General features: G+C 45.3%; 2 protein-coding genes and 1 long non-coding RNA gene across 4 annotated transcripts; 2 read left to right on the top strand and 1 right to left on the bottom strand.

Annotated features, from left to right (window-relative positions):
- The first annotated feature begins 228 nt into the window (after positions 1-228).
- Positions 229-8,265, top strand: LOC135910302 (uncharacterized). 2 transcript variants are annotated; one of them, XM_065442350.2, is made up of 7 exons: positions 229-416; positions 1,555-1,631; positions 3,230-3,256; positions 5,347-5,376; positions 5,462-5,477; positions 6,566-6,654; positions 7,940-8,265. In XM_065442350.2, the coding sequence occupies exons 2-7, from the start codon at positions 1,604-1,606 to the stop codon at positions 8,125-8,127; spliced, it is 378 nt and encodes a 125-aa protein (XP_065298422.1). In that variant the 5' UTR covers positions 229-416; positions 1,555-1,603; the 3' UTR covers positions 8,128-8,265. The 2 variants fall into 2 exon arrangements, with proteins under 2 accessions (XP_065298422.1, XP_065298423.1); XM_065442351.1 differs by lacking the exon at positions 1,555-1,631.
- Positions 8,266-12,483: 4,218 nt separating this feature from the next.
- On the top strand, positions 12,484-22,264 carry LOC135910344 (uncharacterized). The gene is made up of 7 exons (XM_065442392.2): positions 12,484-12,657; positions 15,451-15,480; positions 17,935-17,946; positions 18,039-18,054; positions 19,563-19,654; positions 21,350-21,460; positions 22,024-22,264. Exons 1-7 carry the CDS (start codon positions 12,654-12,656, stop codon positions 22,122-22,124), a joined length of 366 nt encoding a protein of 121 aa, XP_065298464.1. The 5' UTR covers positions 12,484-12,653; the 3' UTR covers positions 22,125-22,264.
- Positions 16,048-25,739, bottom strand: LOC135910346 (uncharacterized). The gene is made up of 3 exons (XR_010567025.1): positions 25,052-25,739; positions 24,617-24,872; positions 16,048-16,245 (listed from the first exon to the last, which is right to left on the bottom strand). It is a non-coding gene; the product is annotated as an uncharacterized lncRNA (long non-coding RNA).
- Between the last annotated feature and the right edge of the window lie 155 nt (positions 25,740-25,894).

The following is a 25,894-nucleotide window of genomic DNA, read 5'->3' as shown; positions in this document are numbered from 1 at the left end:
TGTTGAGTTCTTGTTGCGCTGCCTCTTCACTAACTACCTTGTTACACACTATTTCATTTAACATATTTTCGGTTTCTTTCACATCTTTGATTACTTTTTTCCCCTTGTGTTTCAATATCGTACTACCCCCCGGTTCGTAGCCTGTCCCCCGGAGTGTTTTTGCCCCTAAATAAGGGATCATCATCATCACAAACTTCCTACAGGTTATCGTCACGATTTTCTTCGGGTAATTCCAGTAGTGGGTAAGTGTTACAGGTTAGGAACAAGAAGACCGCGTCTCCTGGCCGATGCGGCCGATTGATCACACGTCTCGGTCAGCGACCCACCTCAACGCGACGACATTCAAGAGGGATACCGACACTGCAGCAACCGTTGGCGTCTCTCCGCTGGAGCAACAGCGCAACCTCTCAACATGGGTAAGCCTGCGCTTTTTCACGTTTGGAAACTAACCCCCGTATTCAGAAATGCGTCTTAACTTGAAGCTCATGCTTGACATTATATAACCGACGCCTGGTGCGAACGTGCCGAAGACGCTCATTGCGTTTCTTTTGGTGCTTCCACGACAGGCGTCATTTAAATCACGCCAAGCATGGGCTTCAAGTTAAGACGCATTTTTGAATACGGGGCTAAGTGTCCACGGAGCAAGTGTGGTACTGCCGCCATTCTGGCTGCCTTGGAAAGAATGTGAGAGAAGTCACGCGGTTCAACTTCGGAACGCGCACACGAACAATTATTGAGCTTTTTGTGGTGAAGTATAGCGCTGAGCTCGTAGCTCCTAGCGAATTGCGATCGCCGGAAGGCGTGCGTACATATAATGCATCCGAAGAGCGTCTTTACTATCTGGATATGTTGTCACGTGCTTGCACACTCTCCATCGTTCTCATTACTGCGCTGTACTTTTCACGCAAAGGACCAAATAAATTAAACGGAGAAATACGTGTCCCACAGGTTTGCGCGTTCCGTTTATTTCTGTCCTTCGCGTGAAAAGTACCGCGCAATTGCAAGAACGTTGTCGTACCAACTAGCTCAATTTAAAGCATCATTTATAGTTTCCATGGATACCATCTGCCGCCTTCATGCATGAGCCTCGAGGATGCTTTGTTTCTGTTATGCACACTTTTATTCGAGTTTGGAATGGCATTGCATAAAATCGTACCCTGGCTTACAATTAAATGTAGCCGAGAGTAGCCCGCAGTGCATCCACAGTATTTGTTCTCGTCGCTCTTGTCATTATCGTCCTCCTTGAACTTACTTGGGCTTCCAAAAACTGCGTCGTTGCAAATCAGCGAGACTTTAGGTGGGCCGAATGGCAATGCATGTGGTCACAGCAATGTGGTCACAGTAGCCTAATCGTTTCGTTGAGGAAAACACGCACTTATTTTTGCCGTTCCGCGACCATCGTCGTGTTTGTGCGTGCATCTGGCATGGAACAGACCGTGTCATGGATCTACGCGTAACTCAGACAAAAGCACAGTGCTAAAGTGTTTCTTGATGGTCACTTCTCGCAGTGCCTTTAGCTCAGCCGTATAGCGTAATCTCGAACTTCTTCAACAGGGCCTGACAGCGTTCTGGAGGTGAACTAAATCGGTGCGCCAAAGCAGCGATGGGCCTTAAAACCTATGGGAGAACAAGTACGTAACTGCGAAAATGTCTGCCTCTCCAATGTCTGCCGAAGCTGCCGACTATCCCTTGGTTGGAGCTTAACTACCACTTTGGCAAAGGCACCGACGAAGCCTTCATACGTTGTTTTAAGAAACTGACGTCACTGCGACTCCAAAGTTCGTTTCTTTCTTTTTCATGTTTTTTTATAAATGATTAGCTTGTGCACGCGTCCGTTCACATGATATTCTGACGACCTTCATCGCCATGTCACCATGAGGACTACGTCGTAGTAGTTTTACAGTGAACTGTAAAGATTGCACTATGAGCAAGGCACCACGCAAGACCAGAGAAGCCGTGCCCTTATCTGAACAATAAAGTCGTGCGCATGGTAAAATACCCATAACGTTAATTACCATCTCTGGGAATTTCACCACACGCTCGACGTTATTGGTCAAATGAAATTCCCGTAGAATTAGTGACTATTCCCGCAAATTATTAACAACCCAGACCAGCGTATACGTTACAGAAACGAGGTGGAATTACGATTTCAGCAAGATGGTAAAACGGGCTACAACTGGTTGGCATTCATCTTGCGAACTTTTTTGAAGGGCAACGCAAAGACAAAATAAAGAGAAATGACAGGCATGCGTTGCTCCACATGTGCGATCACTTTTTTCGCGTAATGTGTGAAGCCTGTTCCATAAATATCTCAATTGCGAACAAGCGCCTTGTCCTGTCGTTTCGCTTCAAAAAGTTCTCCAGATGAGCGATGATTTCGTCCCATCATAAGAGGACGACAGAGTGTCTCGAAATACGAAAGAAATGTTGGTTTCGAACTTGTCGTCTTCACACGGCAACAGTTCCCGTCTTCACGACAGCAATCGTGTCTTTGTGAGCAAAATACAGTATAAATTTTGTTAGACTTTACGCCAAGGACAATATAGCCTATGTTGACAAAATTTTCAAGCGCTTCCCTCATTTTATGTATGTATGTATGTATGTATGTATGTATGTATGTATGTATGTATGTATGTATGTATGTATGTATGTATGTATGTATGTATGTATGTATGTATGTATGTATGTATGTATGTATGTATGTATGTATGTATGTATGTATGTATGTATGTATGTATGTATAGTTAAGGCATTGGAGCGCAAACAAATCCACGTATAACAGGACAAGAAAGGGAAAGATTGGCATCCACCCGAATTGTAACACGAAGCTACAAAGGAAACCCATATGGGCTTCTCAGAGAGAATACCTCGCAGTTGAAGAAACATTCGTCCTGGCTCGTACCCATACAGGCTGCTCAGAAAGAAAACCTCGCAGTTGAAGAAAATTGGTCCTGGTCGGGACCAGGACGAATTTTTCACCAACTGTGAGGTTTTCGTTCTGAGAAACTTGTATGGGTTTCATTTGTAGCTTCGTGCTACAGTTCGGGTGGACGACAATCTTTCCCTTTCATGTACTTTTCCCCACCTTGTGGGCTTCCGCAGAACGGATTTGCAAAGACAGCACAAGCGTTTGTCCTGCACTGGTCTCTTTGTGTTCTTGTGCGCTCTTCAGTACCATGATTAAACACGATCAATGTAATCATTGTAACGTCTCAACTTTCTTTTGCAGACGAGGAATCAAGTTCAACTCCCCAAGGTGATTCTGATCTTTCCTTTTTTTTAAAAAAAAACGCTAAAGCACATCGTGCTCAACTGCAATGCATTTGAAATCCCAGTTGCGCCCAGTCCCTTTGAGCAATAGTGCTTGTTAGATAAAGTACTAGAATACAAAAGTCGGCCGACCGAAGCCAAGCAAAGGCTCGATAGGCAGTCGCCGCCAGCTCGAAGCATGAAAACGCAGTCAATAAGAAGCTGACAAAATTGTGGTGCTAAGCACAGTAAACGCAAAAATGTTGCTTTTCTTTCTCAGCTTACAGACCATTTGAAAAGAACAACTCTGCAGGAAAATTCAAAAAGGAGAGGAATGTAATAATCGCGAATATGACTCTAGTAAATGGAAATGTTACCGTACACTTCCGCACCTGGTATTTCTTTCCCTGTTGAAATTTCAAACCTAATTCACAAACTTTTATTCAAGGCGCAAACCACGGTCGTGCTAATATGCGCTTATTCCGATATAAAAATGTCTGACGGACATTTTTATCCGAGGTATCCGCTCATTCATGTTTATAAGGACACGACAGCGACGTTTGCATTTCGGTTCAACATTTGTTGTAAATAAAGTTCTGGGCAGCTTTCCAATAATCGCCCAATTAAAACAAAAAAAGGCATTCACAACATCTGAACTCACTCATAAAAACAACATCAAGATTCTGTAAACAGCACCGACGCGTCTGTTGCAATATATGACAGCCAATATTCGTACATGTACGACACAAAATCTGAAACACAAAGTTAATTTGTTACCAGACTTTCGCGAGGCGCTCAAAAATGGTGTATCCCTTGCGCGCAAGCTCTAGAAATTAATGTATCACTGTTGTCCATTTTAAAACAATTTTGACAGCTATGTGTTCAACAACTGCCGCATTTGTTGTTTGCATAGGTGGTTGATATCGAGCGCTACAGTTCGTGCTTCAATTTCTTTTTTCCTTCATTTATTATTTTACACAATTATTGTAAAAATGTCGAGCATCTAACAAGCTGTCAACAGTGGACTACACTCGCAACACTATGCGTATTTCAGCTTTCCGGCTTGAGAGGAAGCATCATTTCAGGGTCAACTAGGAGTTCGGTAATAAAGTGCTTTTAAAACGCAGAAATAGTGTTATGAGACAACCACTCAACTGGTCGTAAACTTGTGGGCGCTTTAAAGGCAGGGGTGAGAAAAGACTTGACAGGTGAGACGCTCACTTAGAACCGGTGTTTATTGGAAAGTTGTTAACGAAGGCAGTTGACAACTATTATGAACCACTCAACAGATTTGAATAAAGTTTGTTGCGTTTATGCGCTTACGAGACAAAATTGATTTCTATTGACCACGACACCTTTCATTTAGGGCATCGAGTTTTTATGAAAATTGTCAAACATCGGCAATATAAACAAAACTTAACCACGAAGTTTACAAATGAAGAAGTTTGCACCAAAAACAGATACCACAGTTCTGTAAACTGCATCGGTTCGAATATTTGAAGTGGAAGAATGTAATACATAAGATTACAACTCACGTGACATTGTTACAACGTTTACGAGAGTTTGCAAACTTCTACTCGCACGTTACATAATGATACTCTTCAAGGTGGCTTGCATTGCATCAACTTCGTCCGCTTTGAATGCACGAGTAGTTGGCGGTTGCGGAATTGTGACATTTGTCATCTACTGCTGAGTTACATAGTTGTGAACTTGATACTAGAGATTTTTTAATGTTTTCTAATTTTACAACATTTTCGTAAATCAATCGACGGCCTCAATTAAATATGTAGTTGCCACAGTCGGTAGGTCCTAACATTTTTTTAATGCCGTATATTTTATCGTATTTGGTGCACTGGAAGCCAGGCAAAACGGTTTCAATCCCGTGGGTTTAGATAGGGCGCACGAGGAAGGGCTTCCTCTCAAATTCAACAAATTCCATTCAGATAGCTTCGACAGCTGACGCGGGAGAACACTCATACCTTTCGCATGCATCTTAATGAAGAAATCGAAATCAATTCTTGAAGCACAAATCCATTTCAGAGTGGATGAATGTGGTAAATCTTTTCTTTTTTTATGTTTTGCACGTTATCCAAACAGGAGCCCATCGTGGACCGCCGGACGTTGACTGTAAGGCAGGGCTGACCACGACTTCATCGTAACATTAGTCGGTGCTGCATTTCTTTACCTAATCGTATTTCTTTTTTTTTTTCAGTGGATAGACCCAGGCGGTAAGGACACGTTGATACTTAGGCGTTTCGAAAATAACCTCGATGGCTGCCCTTGTTACCTATGGGCTGTCTAATAAATGCACAATCTAAAGAAAAGAGAAGTAGTATATATTGAAGCATAACAATTTGAGAGCTTAAGTGGGAAATCTAAACAAAATAGTTGACCAACACCGGGAAGCAGGCCCGTTGGTGGTGAATCGTTCACGTTTGGCTTAGGGGGACAAGGCTAGACGTCGTACATACTCATATAGAACGGTAACGGCGATTGCTCTAGAATACACTGTAGGCATGTCGACCAGTGAAGGTAACGCAACTCGCTCTTCTAAACTTAAAGCAAGACCGCGCGTTAGCGGTTTAAAGAAAACAAACTTGTGGGGAGCACGCGCCTCCATTTCCTCCCGCGTACCCGCGGCGACCCGTTCGCACGTGGCGACGGGTCGTGCCGGCGTAGACAGGGGAGAGAGCCACTACGCGACCTCCGTTTTTTCGTCGCTCCGATGACGCGCGTACTCCCCTTCTCCTACGCGGCTCACGGGAAAGGGAAACGTATGCGGCGGGCGAGGAGGACTTCCCCTCGCAACAAGGTAAAAAGGCATAAAAGCGCGCGACCGAGGGAGACTCCCTCTCTTGGGACGCCGACGCCTTGAACTGCCTGGACAGCACCTGCCGCATCCCGTGAGTGACCTCGTTTGTCTGACCCACCCAGACAACGAGGCAAGCCTTTTACTACTTTTACTGAGAGGACGTCCCTCTGCGAGTGTTTGATATTGCTAATAGCAATAAACGTTGTTACCGTTGACACCGCTGTTTGCCTTATTCGTCCGAACCCGGCGTAGCCGCGATTCCCGCGCTACGGGTTGGGAGTACCACGGAGCGACTGCGTGGGGCTAGATCCGGAGCTCGCCTTCAGCCCTAGCCGCACGCAGAGTGGAACCCCCACAAACTAAAGCAAACAAATTGTGCGACGCTACGAAACGAAGTTAAAATAAACGCTACAGATGCACACGCTATAGAGAGTTTGGGTTATGTTCTAGGAAGTGCGAGAAGCAACTCTTTGAAACACGAACACGCATTTCGAATTCGTGCAGTCGCCAGGGCTGGCACCACCTGCTGCACTACGCCGTCGTCGCTGTGGTTCTCCTGTGCTGCATAGTACTCGCCTTGGCCCTGTTAACAGGTGAGAAATATTCGGAGCGTTTTTATACTCAGAGCCGCGGAATGCCGTAGTAAACTAGGAGATGGAGACACGCCACGCGGGCAACCTTTGGAGGCCATATCTACGGGTGCAACCGTAGACCTTCGCGTTTTCTCTCGAAATACTCGGTACAACACGTGACCTTACGCTACGCAGCATCGCCGCGGTGCGTTTGGTTGGCGGTAGGGTTTAATCGATGGGCACTTGTTCGGGCGCTTTGCTAAGCGCTCGATGCACATTTTCGAGAGGTAAGCTTGCGAAAATTCAGTATTTTCTTTCAACGCAGAGATACCGATTTTTCTTTTTTTTTTAACGTATGTGACTGCGGCAGCCGCAATTTGCTGTCGCTCTCGTCTTTTCCGAAGAACGCGTGCCGAGATGGGTAAGACTGGCGGCAAACCCTAAAGCCTACGGTTACAAGATCACGGGTGGGGCCATTTATAACCATTATTTTTTTTTGCCTTCAACTGCACCGCCGTCACGCCTCAAATTAATTTAATTATGGGGTTTTACGTGCCAAAACCACTTTCTGATTATGAGGCACGCCTTAGTGGAGGACTCCGAAAATTTCTACCACCTGGGGTTCTTTAACGTGCACCTAAATCTAAGTAACGGGTGTTTTCGAATTTTGCCCCCATCGAAATGCGGCCGCCGTGGCCAGGATTCGATCCCGCGATCTCGTGCACAGTAGCCCAACGCCATAGCCACTGAGCAACCGCGGCGGGTGCGTCACGCCTCCTTGCGAGCTTTTCATCCTTCCATACATTCTCAGCGCATAAGGTCACGTGGTCCATTCTTTCCTCTTAACCAAAGCGTGCGCACGAGCGCGCATCTCTACATATAAGGTAGCGGAAGTGATCCCTAAAAGTGGTGCAGAGAAACTTGGGCAAATTGGTGTACATTCACGCTCGAACAACAGCGCTAACGCAGACTAGTACGAAGGAAACAAGCCTGGCTCGCAACACGGGAGCGCTCGTACTCGTTGTGAACCCTCCTACCTCGCGTCTTCGTCCTTGCCTCTGTTAACGCTGGTGCTTGTCTAGTGGGAAGCAGTCACGTGACTTCACTCGTAGGGCATCCGCTGGGAACGCGACAGCTGCGCTGTTGTTCTTCCTTTCCCAGCACTATATATATATATATATATATATATATATATATATATATATATATATATATATATATATATATATATATATATATATATATATATATATAACAATGGCTGATCATGGGAAACAATGGCTGATCAGGCTGATCTTTAATTCAGGTGACAAGAAAGTAGCCGTGTCTAGACCAAAGCGTCAGAGCACACCGGACGACCACCAACCCCCTGATATCCCTGGCCACGCACCGACGTCCACGGACAGCTCAGGAGCGACAAATTCCGATGCTTCGACACCGACCACTGCCGACTCGGACTCTACAAGTGTTTGGACTAATCCTCACAAGTTCTAGCGTTAATTAGTGCACGCCAGCACGCCGTTGTTAGTTGAGAAAGTATACGAGTGGGTTTCTACGCCACCCTTCATAAAAAATAAGCATAAAATGTACATATTCTCTATAAAATTGGTGTAAAGTGTGTTTCCTGTAAAATCGGTGTATATGCCTTATAAAATCAGTATAAGTGTGCAAATCGGTGTAAGTGTGTAAAGTGCCTCATTATGCACTTGTTTTCGTGATATGTTGTCTGGAAAGGAGAATTGTCGTTCACCTTACTGTACCACAAAGTTACTAAAAAAAAAAAACACCGATACGGGTCTTCAAGAAACGAAACCTTCCAGTTCAAAAAAAAAAAAATCGAAATGGGAATTAAGAGACATAACCAACGTCTCTTTCGAAGTGGTCTCTCTCACATCTGAGCTAAGCAATGAGGCTAACAGTTTACGGAACGAGGCCGAAACAATCGGCAACTCTAAGCACAGGGACATTGAACATTACAAGTAAGTTCAAATGAGTTTTTCTCCAAATGCGAAACCTTCTGAGGAACCCGCGCGGGTTTCCTGTGCAGCTTCCTGCTATAGTCGTGTGGGCGACAATTTTTCCTTTGATGAACCTTCGTTCAACTTGCGGAATTTCACAAAACTGATGTACTGTCTACGCGTATATGATGTGTATTGATGAAAGGCATGCAAGTTTAATTAACTCGTTTGACCTACTGTAACCTCCGGACTTACAAGCAGGTTGAGAGTAGGTAGTTTGAAGTAAATAATCATTAAAGCATGCAAGTCCATCGCTGATAGTGCTGTCTACATACGTTATCTGAAATTCAAGAGATTAAATAAAAGCCCTGTGTTGACATACTACGTGGAGTGCCTAAATAAGGTTTTGTGGAGGACCTTCGCACCTGCTTGGGATTGGGCTCCGCCCACTTCGCTCAGTGTTGGAATTATAACGGATATTCCACTAGATTGAGTGGATTGTTCATTAGTGTAAGGAAGAAATATGTATACATATGCTTGACGCGTGACATGCTTCTAGCTTAATTCGGCTGAAGTTTTCTTAGCTGATCTTTGGCGAAAAAAAAACTAAAAGAGCCATGGTGGCGAGCCTTCAAGGTCGCACGTAATTTGTCTCCACCCATTACCCCTTCTCTCGTTCTTTTTGTTAACTATTTTTTAGCTTAACAAACCTCCTCTAATATAGGTTTAAGGGTTAACCCCTTGGTTTTAAAGGAGTTTGGCTGTATTAGTAAGTTACGGTGCCGTACTAATAAAACACGCCACCTTTACCCTTTAGAACAGAGCTTATCAGCCAAAAAAACACGGCAATAACGCCTGTTGGATAACAAAGCGACCATTATATTCCCACACCGTCTCAACTTGACGCCAGGGATTTGGAAGGTGTTTAATCAGACTTCGTAAAACATGTCTAAAATGCGAAATACCTTGTATTGTAAAAAAGCCCAATGACAGAACTTAGCAAGCTAATAAATAAGTAAAAATAATAATAAACAAACTGATAAAATGAAAAGGTTAGCGTTCTATTCAGTATATGAGGGCACAACCACGCTTTAAATGAATAAATATGAGAGCTTTATGAAGGAATTTTGTATGAGAGAGAAGAAAAATTTTGCGCTGAAATTGCCGCACTTCTATCGGGGCTGAAGTAACAGGAAGTACGGTGGAGGACGAGGAGGAGGAGGAAAAATAACTTTATTTAGGTCCCGTACAAGGTGTTCCCACTTGCCCGGCTAGTCCCACGTTGGGACCGGAAGGTCAAGCCTCCTAGCCCTATCACGGGCATACTGAACAGCCAGGACTTGAGGGATATGATCGTGGGATTTATTCATTACTTAAAGCCTATTCCGGGAAATGCCAGGGCCGAGCTACCCTCGATACAAAGTACGTAGCGGTTGCATTCCCTTCCTTTGCATAGGATAATCTCCTGCTGCTCATGCTGCTCGCAATATAGACTTTTCTGAAACTGAGACGCGTTGCAGAACACTCGGGGTCCTTTCTATCACAATGCACCTCAACGTTCACATAAGCGTCGACGTCATGACGTGGACGATAACGCTGAAAAAAAGAAAGCGTGCCTTGAGTAGTACATATTCCAGACGGCGACTTGAAGCGCTTCGCAGCATGGCCTGAGAGATTCGCGGTATCGTGCGCGAAAAAAATTAACTAACGCTAGCAGTTTATATACTGCTATACTTTGGAGAGCCGTCGATGCCGTCGAGATGCGACGCAGTCCCAGCGCATGACGGCCACCAAGGAACATTGGGCAGTCTTCATCATCATCATCAGCCTGGTTACGCCCACTGCAGGGCAAAGGCCTCTCCCATACTTCTCCAACAACCCCGGTCATGTACTAATTGTGGCCATGCCGTGCCTGCAAACTTCTTAATCTCATCCGCCCACCTAACTTTCTGCCGCCCCCTGCTACGCTTCCCTTCCCTTGGGATCCAGTCCGTAACCCTTAATGACCATCGGTTATCTTCCCTCCTCATTACATGTCCTGCCCATGCCCATTTCTTTTTCTTGATTTCAACTAAGATGTCATTAACTCGCGTTTGTTCCCTCACCCAATCTGCTCTTTTGTGATCCCTTAACGTTACACCCATCGTTCTTCTTTTTATAGCTCGTTGCGTCGTCCTCAGTTTGAGTAGAACCCTTTTCGTAAGCCTCCAGGTTTCTGCCCCGTAGGTGAGTACTGGTAAGACACAGCTATTATATACTTTTCTTATGACATCCTTAAATAAACGTGAACAAAATTGCATATGCCAACCAGCCGCGGTGGCTCAGCGGCTATCGTGTGGCGCTGCAAAGCACGACGTTGCCGGGATGAAACTCAGGTCGCGGCGCTCCCGCATTTCGATGGGGGTCGAAATGCAAGAACGCCGTATATCCAAAATCAAACATTGGCTACCCAAAATCACATTCTTTGGGGGTGCGAGGGCTTACCCCCTCCCAGGTCGCTCCTGCCAGCTCCTTCACAACAGACGTGGGAGGAACTGCTCAGAACGCCAGATGAAAAAGTACAAAAAGCCCTCGTTGCCTGGGCCGAAAGGGTCGCTCCTCGTGAGAGGCCATCCTAGGACTCGGGCCTGCCAGATAACTGAGCAGAATGTCAATAAAGTTGATACCACCGCCACCGCATGTCCCGTGCCTTGGGGGCACAGTAAGGATCCAAATTACTCCACAATTCGTAGATGAAATATGTGGCGTAAAGCGACGATAGGATAAGTTAATTAACCTAGTTACTTATGCTAATCATTCAATTAGGGATTTGGATTTCGCGTAAAAGAAGTAATGGCTACCTTATCGACTTTTTTTTTAGAACATGGGTTAGAATTGTGCCATCTATATACCATTGGCAGTTCTTGAAGAAATCGGTGAAGCCAAAAAAGAAAGTCACCTTGTATAATTCTGTACTGCCTAAAATAGAGATCAGTGACTGGAACACATTTATTTATTTATTTTATTAATTTATTTATACATACTGCAGCTCCTTTATGGGACTATTGCAAAAGTGGGTTAGACAAAAAGAAGTCGTACAAAAAACAAGTAAACAATAACATATTAAAAATTCACAAGAAATAAGACAGATGACACAAATGAAACTCAAAATTATCACATGACGCTCCGCATACAGGTACCACCACTGCGAGCAAAAAAAAAAAGCGATTCGGCGGTGACATACGTTCCTCCTCGCCACAAAAGAGGCCAAGTTGATGAGTTTATCAACCGAGAAATACAATGAGTACCTATAAATAACGAAATAGCTGGTCGAAGGTTGTATCATCGACTTGTACAATAGTCACTGAAGTGGGTATAGCCCGAGCCATATACATTGGAGTTCGATAATCGTAGACGACGCATTTTCAGAAGCGATTGTTGTGGTCGTTGCCTCAAATCGCGGCCCGTACCCAGGAGGGAGATCGGCTACCTTGTTAACGCTTGGCTACGCTGATTCTCTATTTCTCTTTAATTATCCTCTACCTTAGCTCCACAATTATCCATTATAAAATATACAAAAATTAATATTTCACTACAAAATTTTAAAATTTTAGTTCAGAAAAGGCAGAGAGACAAGTGAAAGACTTACGCGAAATTCTGAGGTCCATTTTACCGCACTTCTTTCCTATCCGTTAATTTTTTTCTTTAACATTTCGTTTCACTTCTTCCTTGGCAAGACTGACTATTACGCATTACGCATTAAGTATTACGCATTCCTTCATCTCAATTGAGGACGAGTTATTTATTTTTGTTTAACTTGTTCTTATCGTAATACCGCCCGATTCTAGGCCTATCCCCCACCGTGGGTATGTTCCACTTTCCTAGGCAATCATCGTCACCGTCACCAACGTTAGCATCATCAAGAACAAGCAAGGCCGCAACCAACAACGCTTCCAAAACGATACATCGTGTTGATCCCAGTCAGTCATCCTCCTCCAACACTGCGACCGATTAAAAAAGGATCCACCCCAACACTGGCAAGAATTAGTGGCTCGCCTCTGAAAAACAGGGTAACGTCTCAGTATGGGTAAGCCGGCGCTTTTAGTGTTGTAGTTACCATAGGCTCATTCCATTGTCGACATTCCGGGTTCATGGCACCAAGTTAACCAAATCAAGTTATTAAGAGAGGTTTACGAAAAAGTGTCGCATAGAGCAAGGCAACACTGAAACCCAAACAAGTGCCAACTTTACTAAATTAGCATAAAGCGTAGCACTGCAATAAATGACCGGGAACACTGACGTGGACTGTATTAAGAAGACACTAAATAGTAGCAATATATCAGCTTATAGTGATAAAATACTCTTTCAAAAAAGTATTTGCCATAAGTTTGCCTTAATATGTGGTCTACCGGAAGATAAAACAAAGGAGACAATCTTCTTTAAAAAAAATCGCACGGTAACCACAGAGCCAGTGTGTCAATGTGACGAACGTCATGGATTTCAAACAATATATATATATATATATATATATATATATATATATATGGATTTCAAACAATATATATATATATATATATATATATATATATATATATATATATATATATATATATATTGTTTGAAATCCATGACGTTCGTCACATTGACACACTGGCTCTGTGGTTACCGTGCGATTTTTATATATACATATATATATATATATATATATATATATATATATATATATATATACATATATACATATATATATATATATATATATATATATATATATATATATATATATATATATATATATATATATATATATATATATATATATATTCGTATATGGGCCACAGCGGACCAGTAAGTGTTCTCGGAACTTGCAACGTTCAGTCTTTTAATTTTTTTTAGAATGCAATGTAGTCCATTTGTACCGACAAGATATTTACTAGGCCGGAGCCGTCACTAACATTACAGAATGCGGCCATCGAAATTAATTACGTCACGGTCAGCGGTTACGGGAACTTCAATGCGGTGCAGTCACCTGTCTCTCGTTTTTTTGCGTCCTTTTCTTTTCGTTCACCGTGCCTTTTTTCACAGTAAGAGTGGCTTCTTTGGTACTGTAGAAAGTTTACATGCCAATACAGCTCAAACACTTTTTCCCTTTAGTACATCAAGACAAGCATCTCGATTGTGACCCGCCGTGGTTGCTCAGTGGCTATGGTGTTGGGCTGCTGAGCACAAGGTCGCGGGATCGAATCCCGGCCACGGCGGCCGCATTTTGATGAGGGCGAAATGCGAAAACACCCGTGTACTTGGATTTAGGTGCACGTTAAAGAACCCCAGGTGGTCGAAATTTCCGGAGTCCTCCACTACGGCGTGCCTCATAATCAGAAAGTGGTTTTGGCACGTAAAACCCCATAATTTTTTAATCTCGATTGTGCAGGGAGCTATACAGCTGAGTACCTATATTGCTGCAGAGACCGACACTCGATACAACTTCCATGCGAAGCTCACTCAGCAAGAAACTTAAGAAAATGTTTTTTTTTATATTTCAATCGGTCATCCACAACAAAATTTTGCTGTCGCATCGATGACGTCGCTCGTTAACCTGACTTGGTTTTGTTGGTGCTGTCTGTAATGACTGAAGTCTTCCAGTGAAAATTCACTGTAACAGCTACTAAAAAAGAAAGAGGCAAAACACTCCACTGTTGAGAACTCAAGACACTGTCCTAACAGAGGCGCTCGAGAAAGGATTGCCCCGGAGTTTGTACCGATGAAGCAAATGTAATGTACGGGCAAGATAACTTGCTTTTCAGTCGGCTCCATGAAGATAACACATACACATTAAATGTTCACGCCGCAGCCTTGATCTCGTGGCATGTCGGTGGGTAATAATATTCCTTCTTCCATCAGCAATACAAGCCGCACACTGTGTCGTATCGCTGATGAAAGAAGTAATAGCATCAACTGACGTGAATGCCATGAGAACGAGGCTGTGGCCCGAACATCTATCATTATGTGTTATGTTTTTTTTAAATTTAACTATAAAAACATTGTGTAACGTTTATTGCTTGGAGAGTTGGTTGAATACTAGGGACGTATGCTCCCTTCTTCTTAAATACTTGTTTCCTCGTCAGACTAATAGGCATGCCAAAGAAATTCCTGCCACTATGAAAGTGACGTTAACCAAAAGATACGACAGACGTCGTTTTTTTTTTAATAGGCCTCACGATTAGGAAAGGCTCCTCTGGCTGGTAGGCAACTTCGCGAGCCGTAGAAAATATCGCAAAGGGTTTACTGTTACGGGCGTGATATGCGGGAGTTCGTAATATCAGACACAAGCGAACACGCGCCAATTAACCCTTTTGTTCACCCGCTGCATCAAGAAGCGCGTGTCAGCGTTCATTCGGCCGTCGTCTGCCCGAGCCCGAGGAGTCGATGGAGTGTATTTATCCCGAATACTCCCCACGCCCGTTCTGGCATTATACACGGTGAAGTGGGCTTTGGGATGAAATGACATTATTGTCACATTCACTGCCACAAAAGAGTTACACATTCACGAAGTTCAGATAAACACATTCGAAGTAGTAGCTTAGCGCAAATAAAACCACGGACACAAGGAAGACAGACAAGGACAAGCGCTTGTCCTTGTCTGTCTTCCTTGTGTCCGTGGTTTTATTTGCGCTAAGCTACTACTTCAAATATGGACGACCAACTAGCCCAACAGTCAACTCTTCAGATAAACTCACACTGGCCGATGAAAGCCAGCACGTCTATACAAAACAAGACGGGATGACAAAACATTCGTCCCAATCAAAGACTGAAAAATGTAATGAATAAACGCAAGCACGCGTTTATTCTCACGATAACGTCTTTTTATTTTATTCTGCAGGCGAGCGACCGAGCTCAGGACAGCCCGAAGGTAATTTGTTTTATTTGTTACTTTTGATTTGAAACGTCTTTAAAGAACGGACTAAGGGCGGTTCCTTGCTGAAACTAACGTAACAAAAACTTCTTATATTATTATCGCTTATACCTTTGCAACCATGCTACCTGCGCACCCTGCTTTGGTGCTGTTGTGTAGAGGAAAGAAGCCATATTGGCTGATCGCGAATGTGTCACGTGCGCAGAATGCGTCTTTGTGACGCCATGCGTGACGTCATTAGAGCTAAATCTAGTCTCGCGCGCCACGTTCCTACAGAGGCGTAGCTCGACAGCACGCTTGTTCATCCGCGCAGGAGTCACCGACTTTGAGAGCACGCTATGCCATAGATATGGGTATGATTTATCAAATTGAAATTGGTGCTCATCAGGAGTTCTAAGGCCTACAACTGTGCGATGTGTTGCAAAAACTGCACGCTTTTGCACTATTTAAAAAAGTGAAGCCGGTTTTACCAAATGTTATTTTTATTTATTTATTTATTCATTCATTTATTTATTTATTATACCTCAAAGGCCCCAGAGATGGGGTATTACATGAGGGATGGGCTTTAACAAAACAGTGATTCGAGAGCAGCCTTGAAGTGATGAGTGTCGGAGTGGTGCGTGATGTCGGCAGTCAGACCGTTCCAGTCCCTGGCGGTTTTCACAAAAAATGATCGTAGATGAGAGGTAGTCCGCGCCGGTGGAGGTTACACGGCTTTGCTGTGGTTAATGCGGCTGGACTGACGATGAGCTGGTAATACAGCTGAAATGTGGAGTGGTGAATGATAGAATTTGTGAAAAAGACACAGTGTAGAAATAAGACGTCGCGATTCTAGATTAGCAAGACCGGCACGGGATTTTAGTTCAGACACGCTTGCATGATAAGAATATTCAGAGTAGGTAAACCGGGCTGCACTGTTTTGGTTTTGAATTGAAACAAAAGTTCGGGAGATTTGGCGCTCCCGACGGGGTCGAGTCGAGCCCCCAAATATTGGCTCAGAAGTAGCGACCGTTTGGCTAGATTTGGGGCTGTCGGCAACCCGTTACAGACCTCCGCCGCCGTGACTCCCATCTATCGCCCCCTTTTCCACTTCCTTTCACGCGGCGCGGCGCACTTACGTGGAGAAGCTGTTCAGTCTTGAGCGCTGTGCCTTTCGTGAAAATCCCCGAGTTGATTATTTATTTATTTATTTATTTGTTTGTTTACGATACTTTCAAGGCCCGAAGGCATTACAGAAAGGAGTGGGTGAACGTAATACATTTGTACAATATACAAAGACATATTCAACGTGGCGTTTCATGAATGCTGGTTTTGAAGGCGTCGGTGTATACAGGATGGCTGCAACGGTGGCGGGAAGGTGGTTCCAATCTTTGCTCGTGCTAGGGATGAATGCATTACTACAAAGTTTAGTACGGCACACGAACTTTGAAACTGTGATGTCACTTCGCGCTTCTTGCTGGCTACTTGCCCCCTGTGGGGCGCCACGCGTGGGACGCGAAGGTTTCACGCTTGTGACTTCGTCTGTCTGTTGGGCTGAGTGACTCCTTCGAGAAAAATTGCATGTTTTCTTTTTCTTTTTTTTAATGCCTTAGCAGTAGGAGTGTTAAAGTGGGGAAAAAAAGTGTGTACGCATGTGAAGTGTGTCATGTGATAGAGGTAGAAGGGGCTGCTGAGCTTAGAAGAGCATATACATATATATATATATATATATATATTGGAACTGACGGTCGGCTGCTATACGGACCGCCGTCAATTGAACTTCTCTCCTCAAAAGAAGCAGGACGGATGTCGAGTGATCTGCTGAACAACGCAGTGCAATATGGTTAAGGCTGTTTAATTCGTGGATCCGGGACCTCAAAGAGGAGGGACACAATGAACTTCAAGAAGGGGGCACCAGCGAAACACAAAGGACGCGCACACAAGTAAAATGCGTCTTCACCGTGTCTAACACCTTCAACCTTTGGTATAAAGTTTGTAAAAACAGGGATAAGGTTGGGATAAGGTCCCTCAGAAAGGCTGGCCAACGTTTCGATAGGAGGACCTATCTTCGTGACGAAGATAGGTCCTCCAACCGAAACGTTGGCCAGCCTTTCTGGCGCATCTTATCCCAACCTTATCCCTGTTTACAAACTTTATACCACAGTGTGCTATTCCATCAGCCCCTTTCTTGATTTTGGACCTTCAACCTTTAAACCTTTGTGTTTCGATGGTACCCCCTTTTTCAAGTTCATCATGCCCCAACTGGCCCTAGAGCTTGCGCTAGCGCGACATAATGCCCTCGCATTTTTCTCGCATTTACCGCTAAATCATACCAGAATTAAATTTTTTTATTCTCAGCAGGATTCTCGCGATGCCGGAATCTAGTGAGGGCTTATCTGAAGTACGCACCACATTTCATAGAAAAGCGTGCAGGTGCCTCTCTCATTTCCTGTAATTTTTGTTCCTCCGCAGAAGGCACCGAACGTAAGCAGGCTGACGGCCATTCTATTTTGCTTTTTTTTTGCATTTTGCATACGCCGAGCTAATATTTTCCTGTGTTTTTTTTTCTTTTTCAGCGTATAGACCTGCGCGGTGAGTGTGCAGCGGCCAGTGAGACAGTTTATTTAAATTTTTAATTTTATATATACTGTCAGCCTCACACAGGCCATTACAGGGAGTAGACGTTTAGGTACACACAGGAGTACAATTTACAATGAATCCAACTATACATCAGTAATGACAACCGATACAACAGCATCCGACACAACAGACAACAGTTGAACAGCAAACAGTTGAAGATAAACTCCTGTTACGTTCCGGCTGCCTTACTTTGTGAAGCAACTGCCGCAACCACGTGCAGAAAACAGACAAGGAAGCCCGCAAAAGCACGGAGGAAATTAACTGTTACGCTTAAGTTAAATGTATAAGTAATAAGGCAGCGGGAAATGAAAGGGGACGAAAAGGCAACTTGCCAAGTGCGGAAGCCTAACCCACCACTTGGGCATTGTGTGCGAGGCGCTTAACCAATTAGTTTCCGGAATTAACTTCCTCGAGTATCTTTGTATGTGTGCGCGCGCGCGCGCGTGAGAGAGAGAGAGAGAGAGAGAAGAAACTTTATTGCTCAGTTAATCGGAGTTATGGCAGGTCTGGGTGGGGCCCTCAGTCCAGGGCTCCACTGGCTCTTGCGGCTCGCTGAGCTTGGTCCAGGAGGGCCAACTGGCTCCCGTGATCCTCGCTTGCGATAAGTGCCTCCCACTGCCGTACGAAGTCTGTGACGCGCGAGGTTTGCGACGGGAGTGTTGGCCGCCGCTGTTCGCAGGCCATGCCGGCGGAAACGTGACGCCGAAGTTGTCTTTATTAACTCCTAAATAACTCCTAAATAACACGTTATAATAAATTATAACGGATGCTAACAAACAATAATAACCATAATCTTCATCATGCGGTAAATATTATCTTGCCGTTTTATTCACGTCCTCGAAATGTACCCCGCTTTCCTTAGTCATCCACATTTCGGTGCAATATACTTCCAAAACTATTTGTAACTTCTTTCACCGTTCCCATGGCATGACACTCATGCGGCTATATAGTTTCAGAAGTCAAATTTCCCTTAAATTTTTGCGTTCTGCCTTGGAATGGGGGCGCCGCTGCAGGGATTCGAACACCCGACCTCGTGCTCCGTATATCCGCTAGTATATCGGCTGTGAAGTAATTAATTCAAAAGTTATTTAGCTAATTTTCTATAGTTTATTTCGCAGTTCGATTTCTTGCTCAAGAATAATGTCCGCCGCTTCGACTATTCCAACTCAAGGACTATATATAATTGCGCTATCTGCCAAAGGCAATAAAACCATTCTGCAAGATTTGAAGAAAACAAAAGAAAGAAAACGGCACCCCGCACATACGCTTATATTTGCAATTTTGTGGATAATAGGTTATGTAGCCGGAGAAAGAAGGGGCAGATAAACCTCGGATGAATTATGCATTACATGCCGAAAATAACGTCAGAGCTGTCCTTAGAGGGTTACAACTGCCCGCTCACACGAAGTGCAGCTCGTACCTCCTCGAAACACACAAGCGCGCGTCTCAACTCTGTGCAGTCAAAGTAAGTGGCGCCGTCTGCTGTACTACCTCGCCGTCGCTGCGGTTCTCGTGTACTGCGCAGTACTCCTCGTGGCCAGAATCAGCACACGTAAGAAATTTGAACAGTTATTTCTCGGTGCGTAAACGAGAGAAAAAGACACCCTCTTGATATACTGTGGTCTTGCATAAGTCGTGGCACAATACACCCTTTCAACTGTATACATAGTATGCACGTGACGTCACATCCGCTGCTGTCATCTGCTTCCGCTACCTTCCGCCATCTTGGGGTACCTTATCAACAGGCGCACGCATAGGCCTATAGGTATAGTGAACTAGCCCCTTTCTAGAACACCATACTATAGGTTCCCCAACATGGCGCTGCCATAAACCGGAAGTCGCGAAGTATCGTTGAATGACGTACGTGCCCATACTATGTATATCCGTCTGCTGCTTAGGTGGCGTTTAGTGGCGTTCCACATTTGACGCCACGGACGCGAGTGGCACTGCCTAACACTCCTCTTCAGTCCTCCATATTCTTTTCGTCCATGTCGTAGGGTGCGTTCCAATACTCGCCGTATAGATGAGAAAACAGACAGCAAAGTGAGCAGCGATAATCTTTAGTCTGCTTCCAATTCTGACCAAACCGGCAGGCAAGAGAACTTCGTAAAGATAGTGTCGAAGTCAAGTAAAAATCCAGTAACCTACACAAGTACCCCGCCGGATACTGTGCAGCACAAACAAGGTTACGGCTGATCAAGCTACCTTAAAAGCCTGCAGGGTGGTCGCTTGCACACCAGAAAAGACAGTAACAGTTTACTACGACTTCGCGTACAAGCCGCGTGTTTTTTTCATAGGTAAACTCCACGTGTTGAAATATGATGACAATATTGTGAAACTTCTTTTTATCGATACACATTGGCGTGATGTCCCAAAGGCGTCGTCCCAGTTTGTCGAAGTAGCTTCAATGCTAGGAAGAATCGGAAGACAACTGAAGTCAGTGACAAACCGAAGAAGACAGTGAAAAATAGACACCGCTGCCTAACTCCCAATCTGTGTGCATGCGCCAGCCAATAACGATTGCTCGATTCCGTGACTAGATCAAGGAGTCGAACCTCATTATGTACCCATGGGCGTTTCTCGGGAACTATTTCTTTTTAAGCGCGGAGGCGCAGAAGGTCGGTGGAGTACGGTTTTTCGGGCGGGACCTGCACGGAATTCTAAGGTTTCACATCATGCCCAGTCTCCCCGCGGAAAAAAAAAAGTTTTGTGCAGCTATTTCGGCATAGCACAGTGCCGACTGTCTGTCGCAGGAGTGGGAAGTACAATGACGTTGCGAAGATCAGAATAAGATATAATGAAAAAAAGAAGTTTACGACGAATGCAAGGAGTTCAGCAGGCGATGAAGACTGGACATGGCCGGTTAAAGCGTTACGAGAAAGTCGCGTCTATGAGTGTAGTACAGGGTGTGAAATGCATATTTGTAACGTGGTTAACTAAACGCAGTCCAAAATGGCGTTGTCGGAGTGTCCGAAGTCGAAGCGTGTATACCTTTTTCTGACGACGCCATTTTGATCAGCCTTCTGTTCATCGTGTTCCTAATATGAATCTACTTCCCTGCCAGAGGAGACGTCGTCTAATTTTATTCGATGCGAAGTGCGTTTTACCAGCGCTTTCCATTCGACGAGATTAACGGTACTTTTCATTCCACGCCCTGCTCATATTATTTTTTAGTTTTCTTTTTTCGCTGCGCTGCTCCCAACAAGCAAATAGAGGCAATGGCTGTTTGGACCAATGTTAATTGCAGGTGAAAAGAACGTAGCCATGGCCAGAAGAGAAACTACAACAACCATGGTTTCAACGGCTGCTCCTGCACTCACAGACTCAGCGGCAAATGTTTCCACGAGAACATTAACAAGTAACGTTCCATCGTTCTTTGGTGCAAGTCAGCAGGGCGTTGTAAGCGGGGGGAATACATGCGACTTCGGCCAATTCAGAGCAAGAGGATTGAGAGAACTTGAAAGAAAAAAGAAGACGGCTTCGAATTTGATCGGCCAACTAAATGCACGTTGCATTGTGCTGAAGTAACTCGCGTGCGATATCACGACCACCATCATTATCGCAATATTCATCAAAATTTACCATAACCTCCGCCTTGCGCCAGCTCACATCCTATGCCCGCAAATGTGCCGATTTCATTGCAGGCCTATAGTTTGCCGTCCATCAGCTCAAACTACACGTTCTCTAGAGAAGGCGATGGAGGCACGTAGAAAGGAACTTAATTTTGCCGTTTACTGGCGGTGATTAAATCTATCAAATGTGGGTCCAGGTTGCATCTGATTACGTGGTATTGATCGCGATAATTCAAGCACTGCGAATGGTGACGCGTCCCTAGCTTGTACAGTTTCACTGTCTAGTGACGTAGGCTAAGCTCACAGAGGCCAACAATCGGTTTTCCCTGTCGCTTCTATGTCTGTCCAGGTTTGCAAAGCGACGATTCGACATTATCTTCGGCATCAGCGTCAAGCCTTCGACAAGGACGAGGCGGAAAACGCGCCCTTCAAGCGCTACATCGAGTTTAACAAATTTATGAGTTCTCACCGTATATATGGCTGCTTGCGAGTGTCACAACAGGGAACTCGCGTGTGCCATTGCGCGACAGCCACTCAGGACGATTGACGGCGTCTTGCTCTTGTACATAAGTATAAACAGCAGCTGTTTATCTCTGCAATTAACGGCACCTGCCTTGGACATCATACTTAATATCGCGCTTTAAATGAATTTTTATTGCAGTAGCAATTATTAAGGACTCTCAAGGTGCCTTTCTGCAGTCGTCGCCGTCATGTTCCGTGCGAAGTACCAGGGCGATAACATCGTCGCCGCGTGCCATATGCTGCACGTGCGAGTGAGACCTTGCGAGGTGTTGGGCTGCTGAGCACGAGGTCGCGGGATCGAATCCCGGCCACGGCCGCCGCATTTCGATGGGGGCGAAATGCGAAAACACCCGTGTGCTTAGATTTAGGTGCACGTTGAAGAAACCCCAGGTGGTCAAAATTTCCGGAGTCCCCCACTACGGCGTGCCTCATAATCAGAAAGTGGTTTTGGCACGTAAAACCCCAAATATTGTTATTACCTTGCGAGGGTGAACAGACGATGGTGGCTCACCCTCGCACACGTTGTGCCGACCAACATAGGGACTTCGTTACAGTGTACTAGAATAGGTATGTAACTTCGTTACGAGCTGCATGCGATCGTGTCGCAAGCCATGGCCTCCGAGATCCGCCGCGACGGGCGCGGGGGCAAATCTCGGAGGCCATGCGCAAGCGCAACCGGTCTCGGGATTCGACGGCAGAGCGAGCCATGCCTGCCGACTCCTAGCCAACGGCGGCTGCCAACGGAACCGACACTACGGAGGCGGCCTTGCGGAAACATTATATTGTCGTCGTACGTTGTGCAGACCAACATAGGGACTTCATTACGAGCTGCATGCGACCGTGTCACAAGACATGGCCTCCGAGATCCACCGCGACGCGCGCGGGGGTAAATCTCGGACGCCATAAGTTGCGCAGCTTTCCGAGCCTCCGTGCAGGGGCGCCGGTTGCGGGCGGAGATAGGCGCCGCTCGCTCATTCGTACCGTGCCTCCCGAATCGTCGCATGCGGCAATACGGAACAGACATGCCGTACGACGGATGGCACGCAAAATCTCTATAGGTATCTCCTTGATTTTCTTGTGTAGAATTAAAGTAGCTCTAAAACCTCGTAGATATTCTAACGCGAAAGACGAGTCAGTAAGACGAGAAACTATTTACAGATTATATTTACAACAACGGTTGCAGCACTGACCGGTTAGATTCACACCGCGAGATCGACCTATAGGTGGCAGCACCGTCGCCCCGTTAGTGTGGATGCGTCGCCCGTGCGGTGTGTGGAAGTGTAGGGAGCTACTGTTTTCATTTCGCGATTCTGTGCCCCGTGCCCGCAGAAAACGCTTAATTTACCATCGTGAGATTTTGTTCGGTTCCGCAATGCAGCACATATCTCACAGAGCCAGGGATAAGCTTTCACTACTATCCCGTTGACGCGGCACGTCGCTGAGAATGACTCGTCAGGCTTCGGAACGGCAAGGAGCCTTCCAAGTATGCGATGGTGTGTAGTAAGCACTTCGACGATGGTGCGTTCAAGCGTTCGCTGACGAAAAAGGATGGCGAGTAGTCCAATATGATATCAAGTTTGGGAATCCTAATCGGCAATCTGGGCATTAATGTTTGCTGCATGCGTAGTTGCTGTGCGTGTGAAGATCGTTGCAGTCCGCGAAAGTTCGTGTCGGCGTGGCCTGGGATGCCAGTATATATGAGTTGCCTGTGCTTTTATATACTTCCACAAGTAAATTAACCGTGTGTCCACGCATGCAATTTATTTTATAAACTTCATGCGCCGCCTGCGCAGTGAATTCAAGGTTCGCGCTCAGCTGCGAGTCCGTTTAAACGACCGTCACCGAGCGTGACTAGTTGTCACGTTTTCCGTTGTCTTTCCTCAGCCACGGGAACTGTTCTCTGTGTTCAGAAGTGTAAATACGAGCACCGAAACACGGCAAGTGTGTACGCGTGATCTCGTACAGATTAAACAGTGTCGTTTCGCGAGCCAACAGCGGATGGTCCATTAAGCGATGAACGAACATGCGCGAGCGAATTTATTGCTACTGCTCATAATTATATATATTTTTCTCTCTTTTATAGGGGGGCGAAAAAAATTGAAGCCCGATGCACTGCATTCAAGCACCACTGCAAATTCAAGTGCCTACATGCGAAAGTAATTAAAGGGATCTAATGATTATGATAGGTTATAAAGCGACTCGAAAACATTTTACAATGGTAGTAACACTCTGAAACTAACTCGCGATTACGTAGGTCTGGCTAAAAACAAAAATTGATAAAGCAACATAAGTTCTCTAAATTTATCGCATAACGTAAACACATCGCAAATCAGCGAGTCAGCTTAGTGTGATGTAATGTAAACAAATCGCGATACGCGCCGAGACCAACTACATCCGAACAACTTGAGGCAATACTTTACCCTGCAGGGCATGTGCAGTTCAATTCTGCTATTTTTGTCTCGTCGGTCAAATTCAGGTCGACTCGGTGTGGGTCTTTACTGAGCGCGGACGACTGCAGCACGAATGCGATAACGTGCACAGGACCGTCAGAGCAGCAGGTGGAAGCGACGGCACTACACTCAATGATGTGGCCCGCCGCAACGACTTGGTCGCCTTCGACGAGGCACCTGACACCGTCCCTAACATGGTTGAGAATTGTGCTTAGAGGCAAGGGTGCTGTAAAACGGAAAAAGAACGCATGTTAACCTCACAACACGTTGAAAGGAGACGACCGCACATGGTGTGGTCGCGTTAAGCAATTGCTTTTCGCATCAGTACACTAAAAACGTACAGCGATTTACTTTGCGAATTTCCGTTACAAAAATGAAAGAATAACAGGTTGAGAGGTTACTAACCATCGAACAAACCGTCCTCGTCAACATCCATCGTGATTTCGCGAACTACGATCGCTGCACACTGCGGCTGGAGCGGCGACGGGCCACCGGCATCCACACTTCGGAGCTTCGTCACCTCGCCGCTAGGAGCCGACTCTGTTCGATCTCGAGGCGCAAAATTATTACAATATGTTTTTTGTACCAATCTCCTGACGTCAAATTTTCGTAACTGCCGAAGCAAGCATCGGGCGGTCACCCGCAGGGTTGTCTCAACAGACCAATCAAACGCTTTCTACGTTCATGGGCCACTTAATTGGCTCACAAGAGGACAGGAGCACGCTCAAGTGTAGAGGCATTCCATGGGGCCGAGCCACTGCAGTGAAAATCGATAACCGGGTGAAGAGGGTGGTGCTGGCATCTGCGATTGGTCCGCTTTCCCTTACTTAGCTTGCGGTGGCTCGTCGACAATCGCGGCGGCATGTAACGGAAGCTTAAGAATGACGCCGAAACGGATCTTCAGCAAAAAAAAAAAAAAGAGTTGGCAGAACGAGTTTGTAAACGTGTCGAAAGTGCTCGAAAGCGTTACATGGCCACGCAAAAAGATTGTATTACACGCAAATAAACCCATGCTCTCAAGCAGGTGCCAGTAGCCAGTGCCTGAGCGATCGGCGGCAGCAATCTTTTATTCCTTTCGGAGCGGGGCAGCCTGCGGGTATTCAGAAGTCAGTTTTGTTTGGCATATTAATGTATGTTACTGAAGTACTATAGCGCCAAACAGACGACACAAGAAGAAGAGACACGGACGAGCGCTTTCCGTGTGCTCGTCCGTCTGTCTTCTTTTTGTGTCCGTGTCTCTTGTGCCGT

This window comes from Dermacentor albipictus, chromosome 8, assembly GCF_038994185.2.
Source record: "Dermacentor albipictus isolate Rhodes 1998 colony chromosome 8, USDA_Dalb.pri_finalv2, whole genome shotgun sequence".
NCBI classification, from domain to species: Eukaryota; Metazoa; Arthropoda; class Arachnida; order Ixodida; family Ixodidae; genus Dermacentor; species Dermacentor albipictus.
Note: the sequence above shows the minus strand (reverse complement) of the source record. Positions and strands in the feature narration are given on the sequence as shown.